Source organism: Diabrotica virgifera, chromosome 5 (genome assembly GCF_917563875.1).
Source record: "Diabrotica virgifera virgifera chromosome 5, PGI_DIABVI_V3a".
NCBI lineage: Eukaryota > Metazoa > Arthropoda > Insecta > Coleoptera > Chrysomelidae > Diabrotica > Diabrotica virgifera.
The window spans coordinates 211,659,576-211,679,954 of record NC_065447.1 but is presented as its reverse complement, the minus strand read 5'-3'; the positions used below and the strand labels follow the sequence as shown (position 1 = coordinate 211,679,954).

The 20,379-nt window shown below is 32.7% G+C and overlaps 2 protein-coding genes across 2 annotated transcripts in view; one reads left to right on the top strand and one right to left on the bottom strand.

Annotated features, from left to right (window-relative positions):
• Positions 1-35: 35 nt before the first annotated feature.
• On the top strand, positions 36-922 carry LOC126884590 (uncharacterized). Its single transcript, XM_050650582.1, has 2 exons — positions 36-302; positions 366-922. Exons 1-2 carry the CDS (start codon positions 75-77, stop codon positions 711-713), a joined length of 576 nt encoding a protein of 191 aa, XP_050506539.1. The 5' UTR covers positions 36-74; the 3' UTR covers positions 714-922.
• A 1,965-nt stretch (positions 923-2,887) lies between these two features.
• The window catches only part of LOC126884589 (anaphase-promoting complex subunit 7-like), a 37,176-nt gene continuing 19,684 nt past the window's right edge, over positions 2,888-20,379 (bottom strand). Inside the window, exons 4-6 of the mRNA XM_050650580.1 lie at positions 12,225-12,458; positions 6,773-7,107; positions 2,888-3,109 (exon numbers count right to left, since the gene is read on the bottom strand). Coding sequence (XP_050506537.1) covers positions 2,965-3,109; positions 6,773-7,107; positions 12,225-12,458 — 714 coding nt within the window. The 3' untranslated portion in view covers positions 2,888-2,964. The remainder of the gene's footprint in view (positions 3,110-6,772; positions 7,108-12,224; positions 12,459-20,379) is intronic.

Sequence of the window (20,379 nt, the reverse complement as noted above, 5' to 3'; positions counted from 1 at the left end):
TAAACATAACCTTAAAATAGTTTTGTTGACAATTTACTAGTTAAACGTCAGTCGTTATTTATAATTCTGTGACAATGTCGAAAAGCGTCTTAAATGGTACTAAAATTATAATTTTAAAAGAGATTAGAGATAAGAAAGCAATTCTTTTCGGCAGCTTTTCCGACAAATTAACAAAAAAAGACAAAATAGAATGTTGGAAAACTGTGCACCAAAAATCCACCAGTTTAGGGCTTGTGCCTCCAAATAAGGATTGGACTTACAGCCGTGATGTATTTTGGCAAAATTTAAAGAAAACAACAATGGTAAGTGTTAGCGTTTAATTTGCCAAAGTGTAAGCGTATCTGACACTTTTTTTCGTATTGCAGAAGAAAGTTGATAACAGGAGGAAAACTGGTTCAGGTGGAGGCACAGATTCTAAATTTACAGAAATGGACAATGTAGTTCTCGACATTCTTGGGCCGTATAATCCAATTCTGTGTAGTCTCGGCATTTCCGAAACTTGGGAGCAAGATCCTGAGAAGGAGCAAGATCCTGAGAACTTTGAACAAGAAATAGAAAATTCAAACCATTTGCAAGATCACGGTGCAACAAACAAAATTAAAAACACTAATGTGTTTATTTCTACTGGGAGCAGCAGTGTACCTACTGATCTTGTGCAAAAAGGAAAAAGTCGAAAATATCTAATGAAAATTACCCAATTGACGAAGCACTAATCGATTTAAAGAAGAAAAAATTACAACACCAAATTGAAATCCTTGCAAAAGAAAGTTATCTAAAAACATTAGAGATTTTAAAACTAGAACGGGAACTACATGTGACCCCTTCAAAATTCACTGCATCGTTCGATTCTGCTGTAACCTACCTCATAAATGTAGAAGAGTCACCTACCAGTGAAAGCGTGGAATATTCGACCATTGTTTGAGAAGTTATGTTATTGTTATATTTGATTTTTTAATTAATTATAAGAAAAACGTTTTGTTTATAGGAATTACTTCGTTGATTTTTAATTCATTATTATGCTAAGTATTTGTTAAATGTTTTTAAAATTATTTTTTCGTTTAAATAAAAAGTAAATATTGTGTATTATTCTATATTTATTTATTTTATATTCTTTATTGTTTTAAAGTTACACTGGAACTAGTTTCTATTTCTAAAATAATTTATCAACTCCTGTTGTCTTTGTCTTGCATTCAAAGGAGCTGGTTGTCCGGCTATTTCGTTATCGTCTTCCATTTCTTCATTATCCATTTGTGGGTTTATATTCATTCTCTCCCGAGTAATGTTATACAGCGCTGTGCAGCATTTGAAAACATTGGCTGCATATACTGGACTCAAACGAAAGTAGTTAAGACAAGGAAATTTCTGCTTTAATACGCCTAAAGCATTTTCGACTAAACGCCGTGTTTTCTTATGTGCTCTGTTGTAGGTAGCCACAGCCTCATCCACCTCAATTGGGGTCATAAGCCAATCTAATAGAGGGTATCCAGAGTCACCTAGAATTATTCTATTTGGAATTGGATGCCAACCAGCTTCCATTCTCTGAAAAAGGGTGCTATTTCTCAGTACTCTCGCGTCATGAACACTTCCCGGCCAATTTGCACTAACATAATAGATTTTCAAGTCTGGTCCACAAACAATCATACAATTAATAGAGTGATTTCCATTACGATCAACAAGAGCAGGTTCGTTTTCAGTTGGAGCATCTATTTTAATAAGCGTCCCATCAATACAACCTATAACTTGGGGAAATCCTGCTACTGCAAAGAATTCTGCAGTCGTATTTAAAATATTTGCCGGCCAAGCAACAACTTGATGAAATTTTATTTGGTTAATTGCGTGTACCACTTTTTTTACACATCTACTGACACTTGCTTTGCTGACCCCATGAGTATCTGCTATAACGTGATATTGTCCTCCACTGCCTAGCCAGTGTAATGCTATACACAATTGCATTTTTGTTGCAAGTGCATAAGAGCGATTCGTTGGATGCGCTAAGACAGGTGCAATGTCTACACGAAGTTGTTCCATTTGTATGGAAGTCATCCGAAAACGTTCATTAAACTCGTAAATTGATGGAAAATCACTATTAATTCTTGGTCTGAATATTCTCCTCCTTCTTCTTTGAACAAATACCTCATTTTCATTTTCTGACGAAGAGCTGCTACTAGACAACATTTTTCCTACACTTATTACACTTGTCAAACCAACTACCTACCTTCAAAGTTAGGTAGAAAATGTTTAGTTCACTACAACTGTCAACTACAAACTTGTAAATTATTCTTGTGTTGAACAAGTAAATTGTTGGTAGCTTACAAGTAATTTACTTGTAAAATTCACTAGTGGTTACAAATGAATACTTGTGCATTCGTGAAACACTAATAACGAGATATTTTGCCAAACTTGTAAGAATTTCATTGTAACTGACAAACGTGTAGTTTTGTGAAACGGGCCCCAGGTCTAATACACCTCCTGACGAGAGACTAACAAGTCACGAAACCGGTAGGGGTGCTTGCCGCACTCTCTGATTGAACTAAAATATAATACGGCTGTATTTTGTATTGGAACGAAATTGAATATGTTTATTCATTCTTAATTTGCATTTTCACTCCAATCGGTGTACGGGGGGATCCATTTTCGCTGGAACTTTACCGCGCTGAGCAGATGGGACGTGAATTATAAATTGTAAAATTCCCTCATCTTCTTTAGTCTGAACATTCGTTATGGCTTGTGTTTTTAGAAGCCTCGGAGGTGTAATCAGAAAATGGTACCAATAGTTTTAATCAGGTGGAATATAAAATAATATTTTATGTGCTATTAGATTGAAACTTAGACTTTCTTATATTTTGATTATTTCATAATTATTTACATTCGCTACTACCGTAACAATCCGGCAACGTTACATGATATACATCAATACATAATCTATCGAAGTTAGCGAACAATTCGTGAAATAAGAGAAAAGGGCTAATAATCAACTAAGGCCACACTTACACAATATGCTTGTGCACTAAAATTCATTTGATTGCAAGCATTTACTGCCACCGATTCAGCTTCTCTAATCCTATTACTTTGGATATAGGATTCAACACAGCATTTGTGAATATCATGCCTAAAAAAGAGAACAATTCATTTAAAAGAAGTAGGTAAGATATACTAAAAAAGAAAATTAAAAGTTTAAAATGTTCTTTCGAGGGTGTGGAAGGGGAGACAGCTAGTTATATTATTATATGATAGGGACACGGAAGGAAAGGAGGGAGAGAATCCAAAATATAGGTTAGGTTAAGTTTAATAAAAGTGGGCCCTTCACCACCCTTTCACTTGGCCTAAGAAGTATATTATGGCTCATTTCTAGGTTAAAATTGTCCTTTCAGCCCAGCCTTTTTAATATAGTCTGTTATAGTCTACGGTGACATTTGTACGAAGTGGTAGAGTTCGAGTTGATAATGCTCAAATGTATCAAGCCCTATCCAATACTGGCAGTTCCAGAGAAAGTGTTCGCCCTGCCAAATTTGCAATCCGCAATTTCTGTGGATCTATTTTTTTATTCATGTGTCCCTTAAGGCGACAGTGTCCTGTTATTAGACCTACTATACGCAAATCATTCATATTCATATCTAACAGATGTTTAGATCTCTTCCTCGAAGGTTCATTTATGAAAACCTTTGTCCGATATCGTTCGGTTGGATGTGCTTCTTGCTAAGACAATGAAAGGTTCTGGGTCTATAAATGTTTCCTTTGCACCTCCTCTGGCAAGTAGGTCCGCTTTTTTCGTTCCCTTCAATACCACTATGTCCAGACATCCAGAGTAAATATACTTCGTTACTCTTCCGATCCGAATCATATGCTAAAGACAGTTCCAAACTAGCTTGGAGTCAATCCAGCTCGACTCCAGTGCCTTTAGTGTCGCCTGGCTATCAGATATAATTTTTATAGATCTGTCCCTGCGGTCCCTGTTTATTAACTCCTTTGAAGATAGTGGAGTAATTACCTAGGCTTTCACTAAGGCTTAGCCTTGGTCTTCCTCCATATACTCCAGCTCCCACTCTTTCTTCACTGAAAATATAAAACACTAGGCTCTCTATGTGATAGTTAGAGATAATGACGCAATAATAAGGGCCAAAGTACTTGCTAGAGTAGGGAACAGTGGTATCCGATGTACTAGGTTCTATGAGACTTTGATGTAATCTTTCGTTTTACGTTTAAATTTTTCAAAAATACTTATTAGTTTTCTCAAGATTCGAAAAAAATTAGAAATCTTTAGTACGGATCATCCCCCTTCATAGTATTGACGTGTTTATTTAATATATTGTTTAGTGTACATATAAGCGGTTTAATTTATTATACATACCTATAATTACATAATTGTAATGCCTCAGTAAAGGGCCTAGCCGGGTAAGATGATGAAAAGTGCCCCCAACTCGATTCGAATTCCATATAGGTCACCGTTTAGCATATATAGTGAAACTAACTTTCTTAAATTTTTAGCTACCTGGGTGGTCATGTGACCCACCTAGAGCCTAATTAGGGTTTTTATTTTCTATCTCAGCCGCATCGAAAACTAGCGAAAAACTTTAAATAAAAAAGTTGTAAGCTTTAAAAAGTTCTGTCCGAAAAAAAATTTTTTAAAATTTTTGTCGGGAATTTTAAATTTTAGAACGATTTTAAAATTTTAAATGAATATAAAAAAATAACTAAGACATTCGTTTTCACGAAAAAAATATATAACGTGTATTTTTGCATAATGTTTTACCCTGAATTTTTTCAATTTTTTAAAATTGGTGAAACGCACCCTTAAAAATAAAAAACCGCATTTTTTCGTTTTTTGATACAATTTTATACATATTTTTCAAAAAAGGTAACACCGTTACTGGAGTAGGTGAAAAACTGAAAAATAATTGGGGTTTGCTTAATAAAAATTTTTTGTAACGCCATCCATTTTCAAGATACAGGGCGTTGAAGAAAACAAAATTTTACACATTTTTAACGATTTTGCCGAAACTACTGGCAACATTGTAATAAAAGTGGCTGAAGTAATATTACAACTAGGTTACATTGACAGTTCTTGATGTCATTTTGGGTTGCTCTTGAATTCACTTGTCAGTTGGCCATTGAAATCCAATATGTGAGGTTTTCTCCAAAAAAAGTTCCAACCACGTGGAGAGAGTCCTGTGTTGCCCTGGGTAACATCCAGGTTTATCTATACCATCCAATGAATTTTATATAAATATGTAAAACATCCTTATTATTTACATTTAAAGGGTTTTTACCCGATACATTTTGGTGGCTCAGGCATGCAAATTTTGTAAGTATGACCTCTTGTTCTTGAAAACCTCTGTCAATTTTAACTTTTATCTCATTTAATTAGGTTATACTTAATTTTAGGGCTTTTAAACACTGATAATGGATTCCTTAATCCGAAAACGTTTTGTATTGTGACCCTTATTTAGGGTATTTTAATATATACCTTTTACAAGAAACTTGGTATTTTTGTGATTTATGGTATACAGCCAGCTACAGGAAGTTTATTTTCCTCCTGGATATTGTAATAAAACTTGGCGGGTGTTAAGAGGTAGTTATTGTGCATGATTTGACATACAATTAAGGATTTGATATTCATCATTGGCGCGCTTAGGGGTAATGGTCTGAACTTTTCAAAGAAAAAAAGATAGTACGCCACTGACATATTTCAAATTAACAATCATTTTTGAATTCCTCGTCCAATTTGCGCCGTTTTGCTACAATAAATAAAATATCTTAACGCTTTCAAAGTATTCGAATTAGTTTTTATAATGGATGATGTACGAGATGTAGATGTAGAAACTACTAATATTTTATTTCATAGAAGTTCGAATACTTTGTAAGGGTTAAGATGTTTTATTTTTTGAATAAAAATGGCGCGTCGTATGAAAAAATAGGAAAATAGATTTTTGTCACAAATTGAACGAGAAATTCAAAAACGATTGTTAATTTGAAATATGTCAGTGGCGTACTATCTTTTTCTTTAAAAAGTTCAGACCATTACCCCTATTAGCGCCAATGATACATATAAAATTCTTAATTGTATGTCAAAAAATGTACAACAACTACCTCTTAAAACTTGCCAAATTTTATTACAATGTTGCCAGTAGTTTCGACAAAATCGTAAAAAATGTGTACAATTTTGTTTTCTTCAACGCCCTGTATCTTGAAACTGGATGGCCTTACAAAAAATTTTTATTAAGCAAACCCCAATTATTTTTCAGTTTTTTACCTATTCTAGTGACGGTGTTACCTTTTTTGAAAAATATGTATAAAATTGTATCAAAAAATGAAAAAAAAAACCAAAAAATGCGGTTTTTTATTTTTAAGGGTGCGTTTCACCAATTTTAAAAATTTGAAAAAATTCAGGGTGAAACATTATGCAAAAATACACGTTATATATTTTTTTCGTGAAAACGAATGTCTTAGTTATTTTTTTATACTCATTTAAAATTTTAAAATCGTTCTAAAATTTAAATTTCCTTACAAAAATTTAAAATAAAAATTTTTCGGACAGAATTTTTTAAAGCTTACAACTTTTTTATTTAAAGTTTTTCGCTAGTTCTCGATGCGGCTGAGATAAAAAATAAAAACCCTAATTAGGCTCTAGGTGGGTCACATGACCACCTAGGGGGCTAAAAATTTCAGAAAGTTAGTTTCACTTTATATGCTAAACGTTGACCTATATGGAATTCGAATTGACTTGGGGGCACTTTTCATCATCTTACCTGGCTAGGCCCTTTATTATACATACCTATAATTACATAATTGTAATGCCTCAGTACAATGAGTAGCAGCGTCAGAATATTTTTTTATTTGCAACAAAGTATTTGCTTTTAAAAGTAGTGCTTCTATATTTCTTCTATCAAGCAAACATGCCTGTTGTCCAAAATAAGCAGCTTTGTCGTATTTTTTCAAAGCATACATATAATTTCCTAAAACCACCCAATGTTCCGCGCTCCATGCTGACATGTCCATGGTCGGGGTCATTGCTTCTAAAGCTCGTATATGTTCCTTTGTACCCGATGCTGCTAATAAGGTTGACAGTAAATCTCTTCCATTGATTAAGTTGGGATCTAATCGAAGACACTAAAACATTTAATGAAATATAAGTCAATAAAATGTACTGGGTATTATCAAGTGGATACTAAAGAGAAAAAGGATGAACTAATCACGAAGTAGAATGGAGAAGACCAGGGGAGTCAAAATAACAAAAGTCACAACCGTCTTCTAAGTCCAGTTGTCTTTTGAGATGCCTACTGTTTCAGCTATTTCTCTCGCCTTCAATGGGCGGTGTTCCAATACAAGATTGTGTACTTTTGTCATGTTATACTCCGCAGTAGCCGTTTTCGGGGAACTTGAGCGTGACTTATCAAAAACGGACGTGCGACCAAGTTCAAACTCATTAAACCAATTTTTGCCGGTCGTAAACACAGGAATTGCAGAAAAATTATCAGTAGTAATTGCACAAGAGCTCTAAAATTCTATATTAATTTTAGAGATCGAGTGCAATTTGTTGCGATTATTTCATGAATAAAACTGTTCAAAACCAAAATTTTATTGTAATTTATTTATGTAAGTACAAATTAGTACAATAAAACACACAGTTGTTATAAATATGTATTTGACGGTTGAAAGTCATCACTTTTATAATTTTTAAAACATTTGTCATTAATGTCACTGAATGTATTTTTTCGTCGCAACGAAGGGCATCTGACGTAATATGCTTGACGACGGGCAATTATCAGTAGTAATAACCCAAGGACATTGATAATTGTTCGAAAAAATTTTATAACAGATTTCGAAAGCTTGTTGCTTGGAAACAGACCGACGCCGTAGGCGGAGGTCTGTTGCCTGTAAGCAACAAGCTTGAGAAAGTTGTTAAAAAATTTTTGAGCATTTATCAATGTTCGAGGGTTATTCGGATAGAAAATTTTTTGCTGGTTATGAAAAAAAAATACAGAGCAGAAACAATTTATTTAAATGTGCAATTAACAATTCTTCCACCGTCCGATTTCCATCTAATTCATACTTTCTATCATTGCAAAAGTCCATAAACGCTTTCCATACAAATTTTTTACTGTAAACAGTATTCTTTGGTATATTTGATTCGATAATTTCATTAATATTCTCATCAGTATTACAACCAAATCGTGACAGTTTGAAATATTGAATATTTGAAATGTCAAAATCGAAATGAAACGAAATGTAGGTATCCATAGCTACTTGATTGAGTGAAAATTTTTTGCTCAATTAGAAATCCAATGAAATCAATTAATTTGTGGTCATCTGATTGAATACAACCAATAAAACCAACATTATACTGAAAACAGATCCCATGGGCTGTTTTCACTCAATCATGTAGCTATGGATATCTACATTTCGTTTCATTTCGATTTTTACATTTCAAATATTCAATATTTCAACATGTCACGATTTGGTTGTAATACTGATGAGAATATTAATGAAATTATCGAATCAAATATACCAAAGAATACTGTTTACAGTAAAAAATTTGTAAGGAAAGCGTTTATGGACTTTTGCAATGATAGAAAATATGAATTAGATGGAATTCGGACGGTGGAAGAATTGGCGTCGATTTTAAAGGATTGGGCTGTGAACATGAGAAGAAAAGATGGTACAGAGTTTAAAGAAGCTACTGTCAAAACCATGTGGAACCTAACAAGTAAGCTTTTACAAGAAAAGTATTATAAGGAAATGAAAGTAAAATAAATAAATTTTTCTAATTGTTCCTTTGTTAATTGCACATTTAAATAAATTGTTTCTGCTCTGTATTTTTTTTCATAACCAGCAAAAAATTTTCTATCCGAATAACCCTCGAACATTGATAAATGCTCAAAAATTTTTTAACAACTTTCTCAAGCTTGTTGCTTACAGGCAACAGACCTCCGCCTACGGCGTCGGTCTGTTTCCAAGCAACAAGCTTTCGACATCTGTTATAAAATTTTTTCGAACAATTATCAATGTCCTTGGGTTATTACTACTGAAAACAGCCCATGGGATCTGTTTTCAGTATAATGTTGGTTTTATTGGTTGTATTCAATCAGATGACCACAAATTAATTGATTTCATTGGATTTCTAATTGAGCAAAAAATTTTCAGTAGTAATTGCATAAGAGCTCTGAAATTATTGAATTTTTCCCGAGTGACACTTTGACAATTTTAATTTCACGAGCCGAAGGCGAGTGAAATTATGTCAAAGTGTCACGAGAGCAAAAATTCTATATTAATTTCAGAGGTCGAGTGCAATTTGTTGCGATTATTTCATGAATAAAACTATTCAAAACCAAAATTTTATTGTAATTTATTTATGTAAGTACCATTAAACACACAGTTTTTATAAATATTTAACGATTGAAAGTCATCACTTTTATAATTTTTAAAACATTAATTGTCATTAATGTCACTGAATGTATTTTTTCGTATCAACGAAGGGCATCTGACGTAATATACTTAACGACGGGAGATTATCAAAAATTATCGATTTAATTCAGATTTCTGTAGCTTTCTATTGGTCAGAATCTCCTATGAATGAAATAATCAAAAAAGTTATCAGTTTAATTTAGATTTCTGTAGCTTTCTATTGGTCAGAATCTCCTATGAATGAAATAATCAGTAGTAATTGCACGAGAGCTCTAAAATTATCGATTTGTTTCCCAAGTGGCGCTTTGACAGTTTTAATTTCACGACCCGAAGGGGAGTGAAATTATGTCAAAGTGTCACGAGGGCAACAATTCGATAACAATTTCAGAGATCGAGTGTAATTCGCTGAGATTATTTCATGAATAAAACTGTCTTTTTAAATAATTTTAACTGATATTTTATTGATATCTTCACCTGAATATTTGCTAAACCTGTTTCTTGGTAAGTTGTAAAACATTAATTATTGTTACTGAATGTTCATCTTTGCGTAATGACGAAGGGCATCTGGAGTAATGCTTGACGACGGAATATTATCAAAAATTATCGCTGTAATTTTTGTTTCTGTAGCTTTCTATTGGTCAGCATCTCCTATGAAAAAAACAATCGGTCCAATTTTCTTACATGAAAATCTCACTGGTACAAAATATTTAGACATATCAGGAGCTTGGAAGAGTAAGGGCGAACTGCAAAAACCATGATTCGGGAAAACTGAGTTAAAGTTTACAAACATGTTCAATAGTAAGGACGAAAAATTTAGTAAGGGCGTTTCAATTATGGATAGCTTTTCAACCACTCCATCAAGAAAATGACGGTGACAATATACCAATCGACGGCTACTACTGCACTTGCAAAACTGGTGCACGAACTGTTGGATGCTGTGCTCATGTTGCAAGTGTATTATGGTATCTAGGGTATGCAAGGCATGATGAAAATGTAAGGTATCCATCAACACAGTTATTACATTCTGTCTTAGACGCTCCTAATAGAGACGTGCATTTGAATCAGTAATTGTTGACTTTTGGAATACCACAATTAGGGTTTTAATTTTTTTATATATATTTTTAATAATTAATGACAACATGGATTAATGACACCATGCAAAAAAACGCGCCTTGCATTTTACCTCAATGGTGGTGTGAAAATGAATGCATTATTTAATCGAAATTAGTTACAGATTTTATGTATACCTACCATACATAAATAATAAAAAATGATTAGTATTCCACAACATTTAAACAGGCGAACCACTCACTATTGATAATTTTTAACGAACGCCTATTAGACAAGGCGAAAACGGTGGGTTCGTTGGGAAAAATATTCCCATGAGATTTTTTTGCATAATTACATTCGTGAGACATCCCAGAATAAGGTTCAAGAAGTCGCCCACGTGAAAAGTGAGCCAAATTTTTTTTAACAATTTTTTTTAATAAAATTGCAAAAATCAATATTTTTGGCCCGGACAATTCTTTTTGTAGGTTTTTTGGACTATTCTGGATAAAAAAGGTCTCTTATAAATTTTCTCTAGAGTTGATCATCTTCGAGTTATAAGCAATTTAAAATTGAAAAAAAAAACGAAAAATGGCGATTTTCAAGGCTTACAACTCGATTAAAAGTTATTATTATGAAAGTCAGAAAGTGACTTAATCAAAGTTTAATGCCCCCCAACAAGATCCCGAAGAAATTTTTGTCATTATTTTATTACTAAGCTGTTATTTTTAAGTAAAAATATTGAGCGCCATGCACGTGGTAGGCGGCCGTAAATGTGAGTGCAAGTAAGATTCACCATTGGACTGCCGGAGTGGCATCTCTCTCGCACTCAGCATTTACGGCCGGCTACCACGTGCATGGCGCTCAATATTTTTACTTAAAAATAACAGCTTAGTAATAAAATACTGACAAAAATTTCTTCGGGATCTTGTAGGGGGGGCATTAAACTTTGATTTAGTCACTTTCTGACTTTCATAATAATAACTTTTAACCGAGTTATTAAGCCTTGAAAATCGCCATTTTTCGTTTTTTTCAATTTTAAATTGCTTATAACTCGAAAACAATCAACTTTAGAGAAAAATTATAAGAGCCTTTTTTTATCCAGAATGGTCCAAAAAACCTACAAAAAAATTGTCCGGGACAAAAATATTGATTTTTGCAATTTGATTAAAAAAAATTGTTAAAAAAAATTTGGCCCACTTTTCACGTGGGCGACTTCTTGAACCTTACTCTGGGATGTCTCACGAATGTAATTATGCAAAAAAATCTCATGGGAATATTTTAAACAACGAACCCGCCGTTTTGGCCTTGTCTATATATAATAAGTAAATATTTGGTGAGAAGTAGGAAAGTATAATAGTTTCACTAATCCGCTTTTAGGTCCCGCTGGGTTTAAGCTGTATTGAATAGCACCCAGAGTAATAGTGATTGTAACTGACACTTTTATGGACTTCGAAAATATGATTTTGATAAACTTTAATTGCAATTTGCGCCGCAATTAATCATAATTAAGAGTTGGCGCAATGATAAAAAGTGACCGTTAAATTGAAACGAATCTATTCATGTAAGTTTTATTGAATTTGGGTGACATTATATTTTCCATAAGATGTGTGCGGTGTCCTTTAGAGGTTTGCAATATTTCACCGTTAAAGAACGTACTAATCATGATACAAGAAAGGTTAATGCTGCGTTAATTTCATTTAAAAATTTGTTTTGAATATTCAAAAACATTCCCTTTTGTGACTTTAATAATAGATATTGGTAGTAAAACTTACCTTTTGTAATATAGAAATTGCCTTAGCATCATCGCACATAAAATGATAGCAATGTGCCATACTAACTAGTAACGCAGTGTTGTCCTTTAGCAACCCATACATGTCCATATTTTTGTAAGTCTTTATAGCACCTGCAAAGTCTTTTACATTAAGCTGAGCTTGAGCTTTGATCCACTGATTCAACCAAGTGATTTCAGAAGTTACTTGTAGCATTAGTGAATTAACCTCAATTCCCTAAAATTTATTACAAACTATTATCAAGTAGAAAACTGAATAAATAGGATTATTAGCCTGATGAATCATATGCTGAAGCTTTTCCTAAAAATAATACACAATAGAGTATACAATAAACTAGACGAACACACTGGTCAAACTAAATTTGGTTTTAAGAATGGCTTCGGAAAAAGAGAAGCATTTTCTTCAATATGTGTGGTAGTTGAAAGATGTAGTGATATCGATTCTGATGTATACTTGAGTTTTATAGACATTCAGAAGGCTTTTGACCTGGTGAAACATAATAAACTAATAGATATTTTAAGGTCATGTAATATCGACGACAGATACTTATAGTCCAGAGAAATAAGGATTTTCTCAGGACACTCAAAGATCCAGGTAGCTGACTACTTTTTTAGTTATTGTAGACCTATAGGAAGAAAACCTACCTGTTTCCTGCCTAGAGTTCGCGTCCGTTTTTTAATTATTAACAATTTAGTGCAAAAAACGCGATTTTTTCGATTTTTTGCACTCCATTAAAAAGCTAAATAGTTGACATAAAATTACAAAATTTAATTTTATAGAATATTGAAAAAGCTTCAAAATACCGATTTTTGAATGTTAAAAGCCAATTTGTTGCTTCGCAAATTGCAAAATAAATGAAAATCGATATTTGTTAATAACTTTTACTAAATTTAACTTACAATTTTAGGGTTTCACCCAGTGTTGGGTATTTTGGTACTTAACAAACCCTCAAAATTTGAGATCGATCCATTAATGAGTTTAAAAGTTATTCTATTTGTTTATCCCAGAGAACTTTATTTTGCAATAACATAAGACAGAAAATAATGAACATAGGGCAATTCTGAGTATGCCAAATTAAAGTAGAAGAATGATAGTATCAAAATGTATTAAAAAAAGATAAAAAAATTAATCAATTTAAAAATCCACAAGGAAAAAGTTTTCCTGTAGTTGGCTGTATACCATATAATACAAAAATAGTAAATCCTTTATAAAAGGTATATATTTAAAATCCCTAAAAAGGGCTACATCACAATCACATAACTAGTTTTCGACTGGTTTACCAGTCATCATCAGTGCTTACCTAAAATGAATATAACCTGATAAAATAATGCAACGATATTGAAATTTTGACTAAGGTTAAAAAAGCTGTCGGTTATACTCACGTGAAGTTTACATGCTAACCACCAAGATATAGTTTAACAAAAAATATGTGGGTCAAAGCCCTGTATAAGTGGTCCGTTAAGGAAACATCAGTTAAAAATGCCAATTAAAGTATGGATGTTCAAAATATTTTAATATTATGCCCCAAGTAACATCTGAGCTGTGGTATGACTTGATTACATGGTGAAAGCCTGGTAGCAAGTGACAATGAAATAGGTGGAGACCTGGACACCTCAGAACGATGACAAGACAGAAATGACAGTTCCAAAGGAAGTTGAAAAATTAGCCTGTCATATTTAAAAACTATAAATGATGTAGTTAAAAATGTATTTGCGTTTACTGTTAGTGGAGGTGGATAGGCAACCTACATTACACAAATGTTATTACATATTCGATAACTGAAATCAGTAATAAAATCTTTTTGTCCAAAAAACCTAAGATTTAAAAAGCAATTTTGTGTTTATTTAAAGTTATCGAATTTATTTAACTTATTGACAACTGTTGGGATTTGTGTAAATTTAAAAGAAATCACAATGGGGTGACTGAGGTGTAAAAATGTCTTAAATAATCTAGGGGGATGTATCATTAAGAACGCACAAGCTCAAACTTAGGCGACTAATTCCTGAAGACTTCGTAGACTGCCCGGATCCCTAAGGGTACAAAAACCAAAACCGTCGAAAGATGATGAGAGTAGGGGCTGGAGGGTATGAAACGTCTGTGAGGAAGGTAATGAGAAAGGAACATGAACGGGACCTAGAGAGAAAATTAGACTTTTGATTTGGTTTTACTATAGATAAGTGTTATATGTTGGTAATGACAAATTGAATAGCTATGGTGAGAATAGTGATATGTAGAAATATGACAGTGAATTGTATGTATATGAAAATTTTTATAATGTGTATGTCTGTGGATGGTGATGTCAGTAATTTATATGTATGTTATGGATAGATAAAAGTGGTTTGATGGCTGAAGATGAAAAAAGGATTATTGTCGCTTGTACCAGATGAATTATAAGTGTGAATGTGAACTGAGCAGTAGAAGGAAGCTGAAGTAATATTGTAAATGTGTTAAGAAAAAAAGTTGTCGATGGAGTGGTTGGAAGTCACGGTTGAATGAAACATGTCGATTGACACAATTCGGACTTTTTGTTTTTTTTTATTATTTCTAGGTCCTCGTATAAGTCTAATTTTAAGAAGTCTTTCTGTGGAATGTTGTGAAGTAGAGCGACATCATCTGGTATATTCAAAGTATGATTTTTGTGTTTAAGATGTTGAGAAAAGGTAGAGGTGTTCTCTCTTTTGGTGTGTTCAAGAGAGCGGGAAACAAGTGATCTACAAGTTCTTCCAATGTAAGTAGCGTCACAGTCAGAACATTGTAGTCTATAGACACCACTACGATTCATGTAATTGATACTGTCTTTAAAATTTGATAGATATTGTCCTAAATTGTTGGATACTTTAAAAGAAATTTGGATGTTGTCTACTGATCTTTTGATAATATTTGAAATATCCCCAGATAGTCTCTCTTGGTGAAAGGGTATAGAAGCATAAGTAGGTTTGGTTGTCGAATCCCTAGGGAACGCAGCATGTCGTAAGACTTTAAGCTGTCTTTTATGAATGAGCTTGTCTATAATGTGTGGATCGTAACCGTTGTTGAAGGCTGTTTGACGCAATATGTTTAATTATTTATTGTAATTGGATTGTGATAAGGGAATGGTTTCAAGGCGGTGTATGTAACTGTGAAAGGCGGCAAGTTGTGTGACATTGGGTGATTAGAGGATAGTGGTATGACATTTTCAGTCTGTGTTGGTTTCCTAAAGATACTAAAATCGAAATGGTCATTTAATCTGGTAATAGTGAGGTCAAGAAAATTAATTGATTGGGATGACTCTAATTCCATGGTGAATTTAATATTGGGGTGGATTTGGTTAATTTTAGAAAGTAATAATTCAGCTGTATTTGAGTTACCTGAGATGATCAATAAACAATAATCAACATAACGATACCAACATTCTTTTAAAGTATCCAACAATTTAGGACAATCTCTATCAAATTCCAAAGACAGTATCAATTACATGAATCGTAGTGGTGTCTATAGACTACAATGTTCTGACTGTGACGCTACTTATACAGGAAGAACTTGTAGATCACTTGCTTCCCGCTCTCTTGAACACACCAAAAGAGAGAACACCTCTACCTTTTCTTAACATCTCAAACACAAAAATCATATTAACATTTGTGCAACCAGACAATGTTCTAACTCTGGTTTTCTTTAATTGTAGCATTTAACTACTTGTAACGCCGACCTGATCTGAATAATGTAGAGATCGAAACCGGTCGTCAAAGTATAATTAAATGATTGTGAGTAAGTCTTTGTTTCATTACTACATTTAACAAAATCATACTTTAAATATACCAGATGATGTCGCTCTACTTCACAACATTCCACAGAAAAACTTCTTAAAATTAGACTTATACGAGGACCTAGAAATAATCAAAGAAAAACAAAAAGTCCGAATTGTGTCAATCGACATGTTTCATTCAATCGTGACTTCCAACCACTCCATCGACAACTTTTTTCTTAACACATTTACAATATTACTTCACCTTCCTTCTACTGCTTAGTTCACATTCACACGTATAATTCATCTGGTACAAGCCATAATCATCCTTTTTTCATCTTCAGCCATCAAACCACTTTTATCTATCCATAACATACATATAAATTACTGACATCATCATCCACAGACATACACATTATATAAATTTTCATATACATACAATTCACCTTCATATTTCTACATATCACTATTCTCACCCTAGCTATTCAATCTGTCATTACCAACATATAACACTTATCTATAGTAAAACCAAATCAAAAGTCTAATTTTCTCTCTAGGTCCCGTTTATGTTCCTTTCTCATTACCTTCCTCGCAGACGTTTCATACCCCCAGCCCCTACTGTCATCATCTTACGACGGTTTTGGTTTTTGGACCCTTAGGGATCCGGGCAGCATGCGAAGTCTTCAGGAATTAGTCGCCTAAGTTTGAGGTTGTGCGTTCTTAATGATACATCCCCCTAGATTATTTAAGACATTTTTACACCTCAGTCACCCCATTGTGATTATTTTTAAAATTTACACAAATCCCAACAGTTGTCAATAAGTTAAATAAATTCGATAACTTTAAATAAACACAAAATTGCTTTTTTAATCTTAGGTTTTTTTACAAAAAGATTTTATTACTGATTTCAGTTATCGAATATGTAATAACATTTGTGTAATGTAGGTTGCCTATCCACCTCCACTAACAGTAAAAGCAAATACATTTTTAACTACATCATTTAGTTTACTGAATTTCAAATGATGATTCTCACAATGGAGTGTGTTGTTACATCATTTCTAATTTTAACAAGTTGTACACCATAGTCTTTAAATATGACAGGCTAATTTTTCAAATTCCTGTGGAACTGCCATTTCTGTCTTGTCATCGTTCTGAGGTCTCCACCTATTTCATTGTCATTTGCTACCAGACTTTCACCATGTAATCAAGTCATACCACAGCTCAGATGTTACCTGGGGCATAATATTAAAATATTTTAAACATCCATGCTTTAATTGGCATTTTTAACTGATGTTTCCTTAACGGACCACTTATACAGGCCCTTGACCCACATATTTTTTTAAACTATATCTTGGTGGTTAGCATGTAAACTTCACGTGAGTATAACCGACAGATTTTTTAACCTTAGTCAAAATTTCAATATCGTTGCATTATTTTATCAGGTTATATTCATTTTAGGTAAGCACTGATGATGACTGGTAAACCAGTCGAAAACTAGTTATGTGATTGTGATGTAGCCCTTTTTAGGGATTTTAAATGTATATCTTTTATAAAAGATTTACTATTTTTTTTTTAATTAATTTAGTCAAAAATCCTAATTCCAAATTTTTGAAATTTTGTATTTTATGAACATTTAGAATAACTTTAAAAATATTGTCCGTATAAACAATCTTTTTATATATTCGAAAAGCTAGTATTTTAACACAAATTTTCAAATAAAAAAATTTAGCCTGGGTTCATTTGAGACAAAGTTAGCCATGTGTTTTTTTTTAATTCACAGCTAATTTGTTTATAATAATTAAGGAATCTCATTGATGCCATTTTAAAGAATGGGATTTGTATTTTTTGTTAAAAAAATCGCACAAACATTGTACCTTTACAGCATCCTCTACGATTTTTCGAAAATCTAGTTCAAACGGTTACTAAATAGGGGGAATCGACAAATCCACCGAGTTAAAATACCGAAAAAGCAATTTCAAACTAATACAATTTTCTGTATCTCCGGTTCAACTGAATGGATTTTGATCTTTCTTTTTTTAATTGGTATGTAATTTCTACGCACATTACAAATATGCAACTTGTTTATAAATTTATTAATTAATAAACAGTCTAATTTGTTTAAAGAATTCTTGAAAAAATATTTTTTTTACAAAAATCTATTTTTTAATCATAGTATCATTAATGATCATAGAAAAAGTTAAAGTAGACTAGTAGACTATTTTTATTAGATAATTATTTATTGAAGATAATTTATTTATTAAAATATACCTTAACTTTTTCTATGATTAATAATGATAGTATGATTAAAATCATAGATTTTTGTGAAAAAATTATTTTTTCAAAAATTGTTTAAACAAATTAGACTGTTTTTTAATTAATAAATGTCTAGACAAATTAAATATTTGTAATGTACAGAAAAATTACATCCAAATTAAAAAAAGAAAGATCAAAATATATTCAGTAGATCCCAAAATATAGAAAATGATAGTAGTTTTAAGTTGGCTTTTTTAGTTTTTGAAGTGCATTTGTCGGCTCCCGGCTCCCCTTTCACTTACCACGACTAATCACCAATTGAACTACATTTTTAAAAATTCGTGTAAAATACCAGCTTTTCGAATATGTAAAATGATTTTTTCTAAGGACAATATGTTTAAAGTTATTCTAAATGTTTATACACTAAAAAATTTCAAAAAATTAGCATTAGGATTTTTGACTATATTAGATAATTTTTTATCTTTTTTTAGTACATTTTGATAGTAACACTTTTCTACTTTCATTTGGCATACGCAGAATTGCCCTATGTTCATTATTTTCTGTCTTATGTTATTGCAAAATAAAGGTCTCTGGGATAAACAAATAGAATAACTTTTAAACTAATTAATGGATCGGTCTCAAATTTGAGGGTTTGTTAAGTACCCCAATACCCAACTTTGGGTGAAACATTAAAGTTCTAAGGAAGTTTTAGTAAAAGTTATTAACAAATAACGATTTTAACTTATTTTGCAGTTTGTGTAGTAACAAATTAACTTTTTAACTTTAAAAATTCGGCATTTTAAAGGTTTTTCAATGTTCTAAAAAATTAAATTTTGTAATTTTATGTCAACTATTTAGCTTCTGAATGGGGTGGAAATAATCGAAAAAATCGCGATTTTTGCACTAAATTGTTAATAATTAAAAAACGGACGCCAACTCTAGACAGGAAACAGGTAGGTTTTCTTCCTACAGGTCCACAATAACTAAAAAAGTAGTCAGCTACCTGGATCTTTGAGTGTTCCGAACATGGTGTATTTCTAGCTTATTTCCCTGGAGTATTAAGGATCAATTAAAACCTCTACCATACAAGAACAAAAGGCTAAAATCGGAATAAAAAGCGAAACATCTGGAAAAATCAATATCGAGAAGGGAGTAAGACAAGGATGTGTCCTGTAGCCTTTGCTGTTCAACGTTTACTCTGAAAAGATATTTAAGAAAACTTTAGAAGGCACCTCGGATGGTATAATTATAAACGGGCAATGTAGAAATAACCTGCGATACGTTGATGACACGGTCATTTTGGCAGATAATACTGAAGTATTGCAACGCCTAATGGAACTATTAACGACAGCCTGTAGAGAATTTGGAATGACATTAAATACAAAGAAGACAAAAACGATGCAAGCACCAAAACAGAAGGGTGAAGGTTAATGTCGACGGAACAGATCTGGAAAGAGTAACAAGAATAACGTACCTTGGAAGTAATCTTGATGAAACTTGGGACCACTCACTAGAGGTCTGGAAAGGCACGTTCAGTGTTTTACGAAATGCAAAAAGTTCTATGCAACCGCCAGCTGGGTATCTCATTGAGAACTAGAATACTTAAGTGCTATGTTTTCTCCACCTTGCTCTATGGTGTTGAACTCTGGACAATGACAAAAGCAACACAAAAAAGAATCCAAGCATTCGAACTCTGGTGTTACCGTAAAATGCTCAGAATATCCTACATTAATTATATGCGGACAAATGCGGAAGTCTTGCGGTGGATGAACAAGGAAAGAGAGCTTATGGTTATCATAAAAGAACGGAAAACACAATATTTTGGCCACATTGTAAGAAATCCAAAGTACGAACTGCTCCAACTTATAATCGAAGGCAAAACCAAGAAGACGCAACTCTTGGCTTAAAAACACCGAATATTTAAGACAATAGTGGAAAGCTGTTCATATTATGGCTCAGAGACGTGGGTTACACAGAAAAGAATGGAAAATAGAATAAATACAACGAAAATTCTGTTTTGAAGAAGAAGCTGCAGATTAACACTAATGGACAAACTGTGAAATACATTAGGGAACTATAGTCCAAGTAATGAAGCTTCAAATAGGACAAAACCTTGCAATTTTTACAGAATGAATCGAATGGCTCAAAAATTAAGTGACTTAT

Excerpts from the sequence above, each read along its gene's own strand:
- LOC126884590 (XM_050650582.1), top strand. The coding sequence starts at position 75 with ATGTCGAAAAGCGTCTTAAATGGTACTAAAATTATAATTTTAAAAGAG. Across the intron at positions 303-365 it reads ATTTAAAGAAAACAACAATG|AAGAAAGTTGATAACAGGAG; the intron begins GTAAGTGTTAGC and ends TTCGTATTGCAG.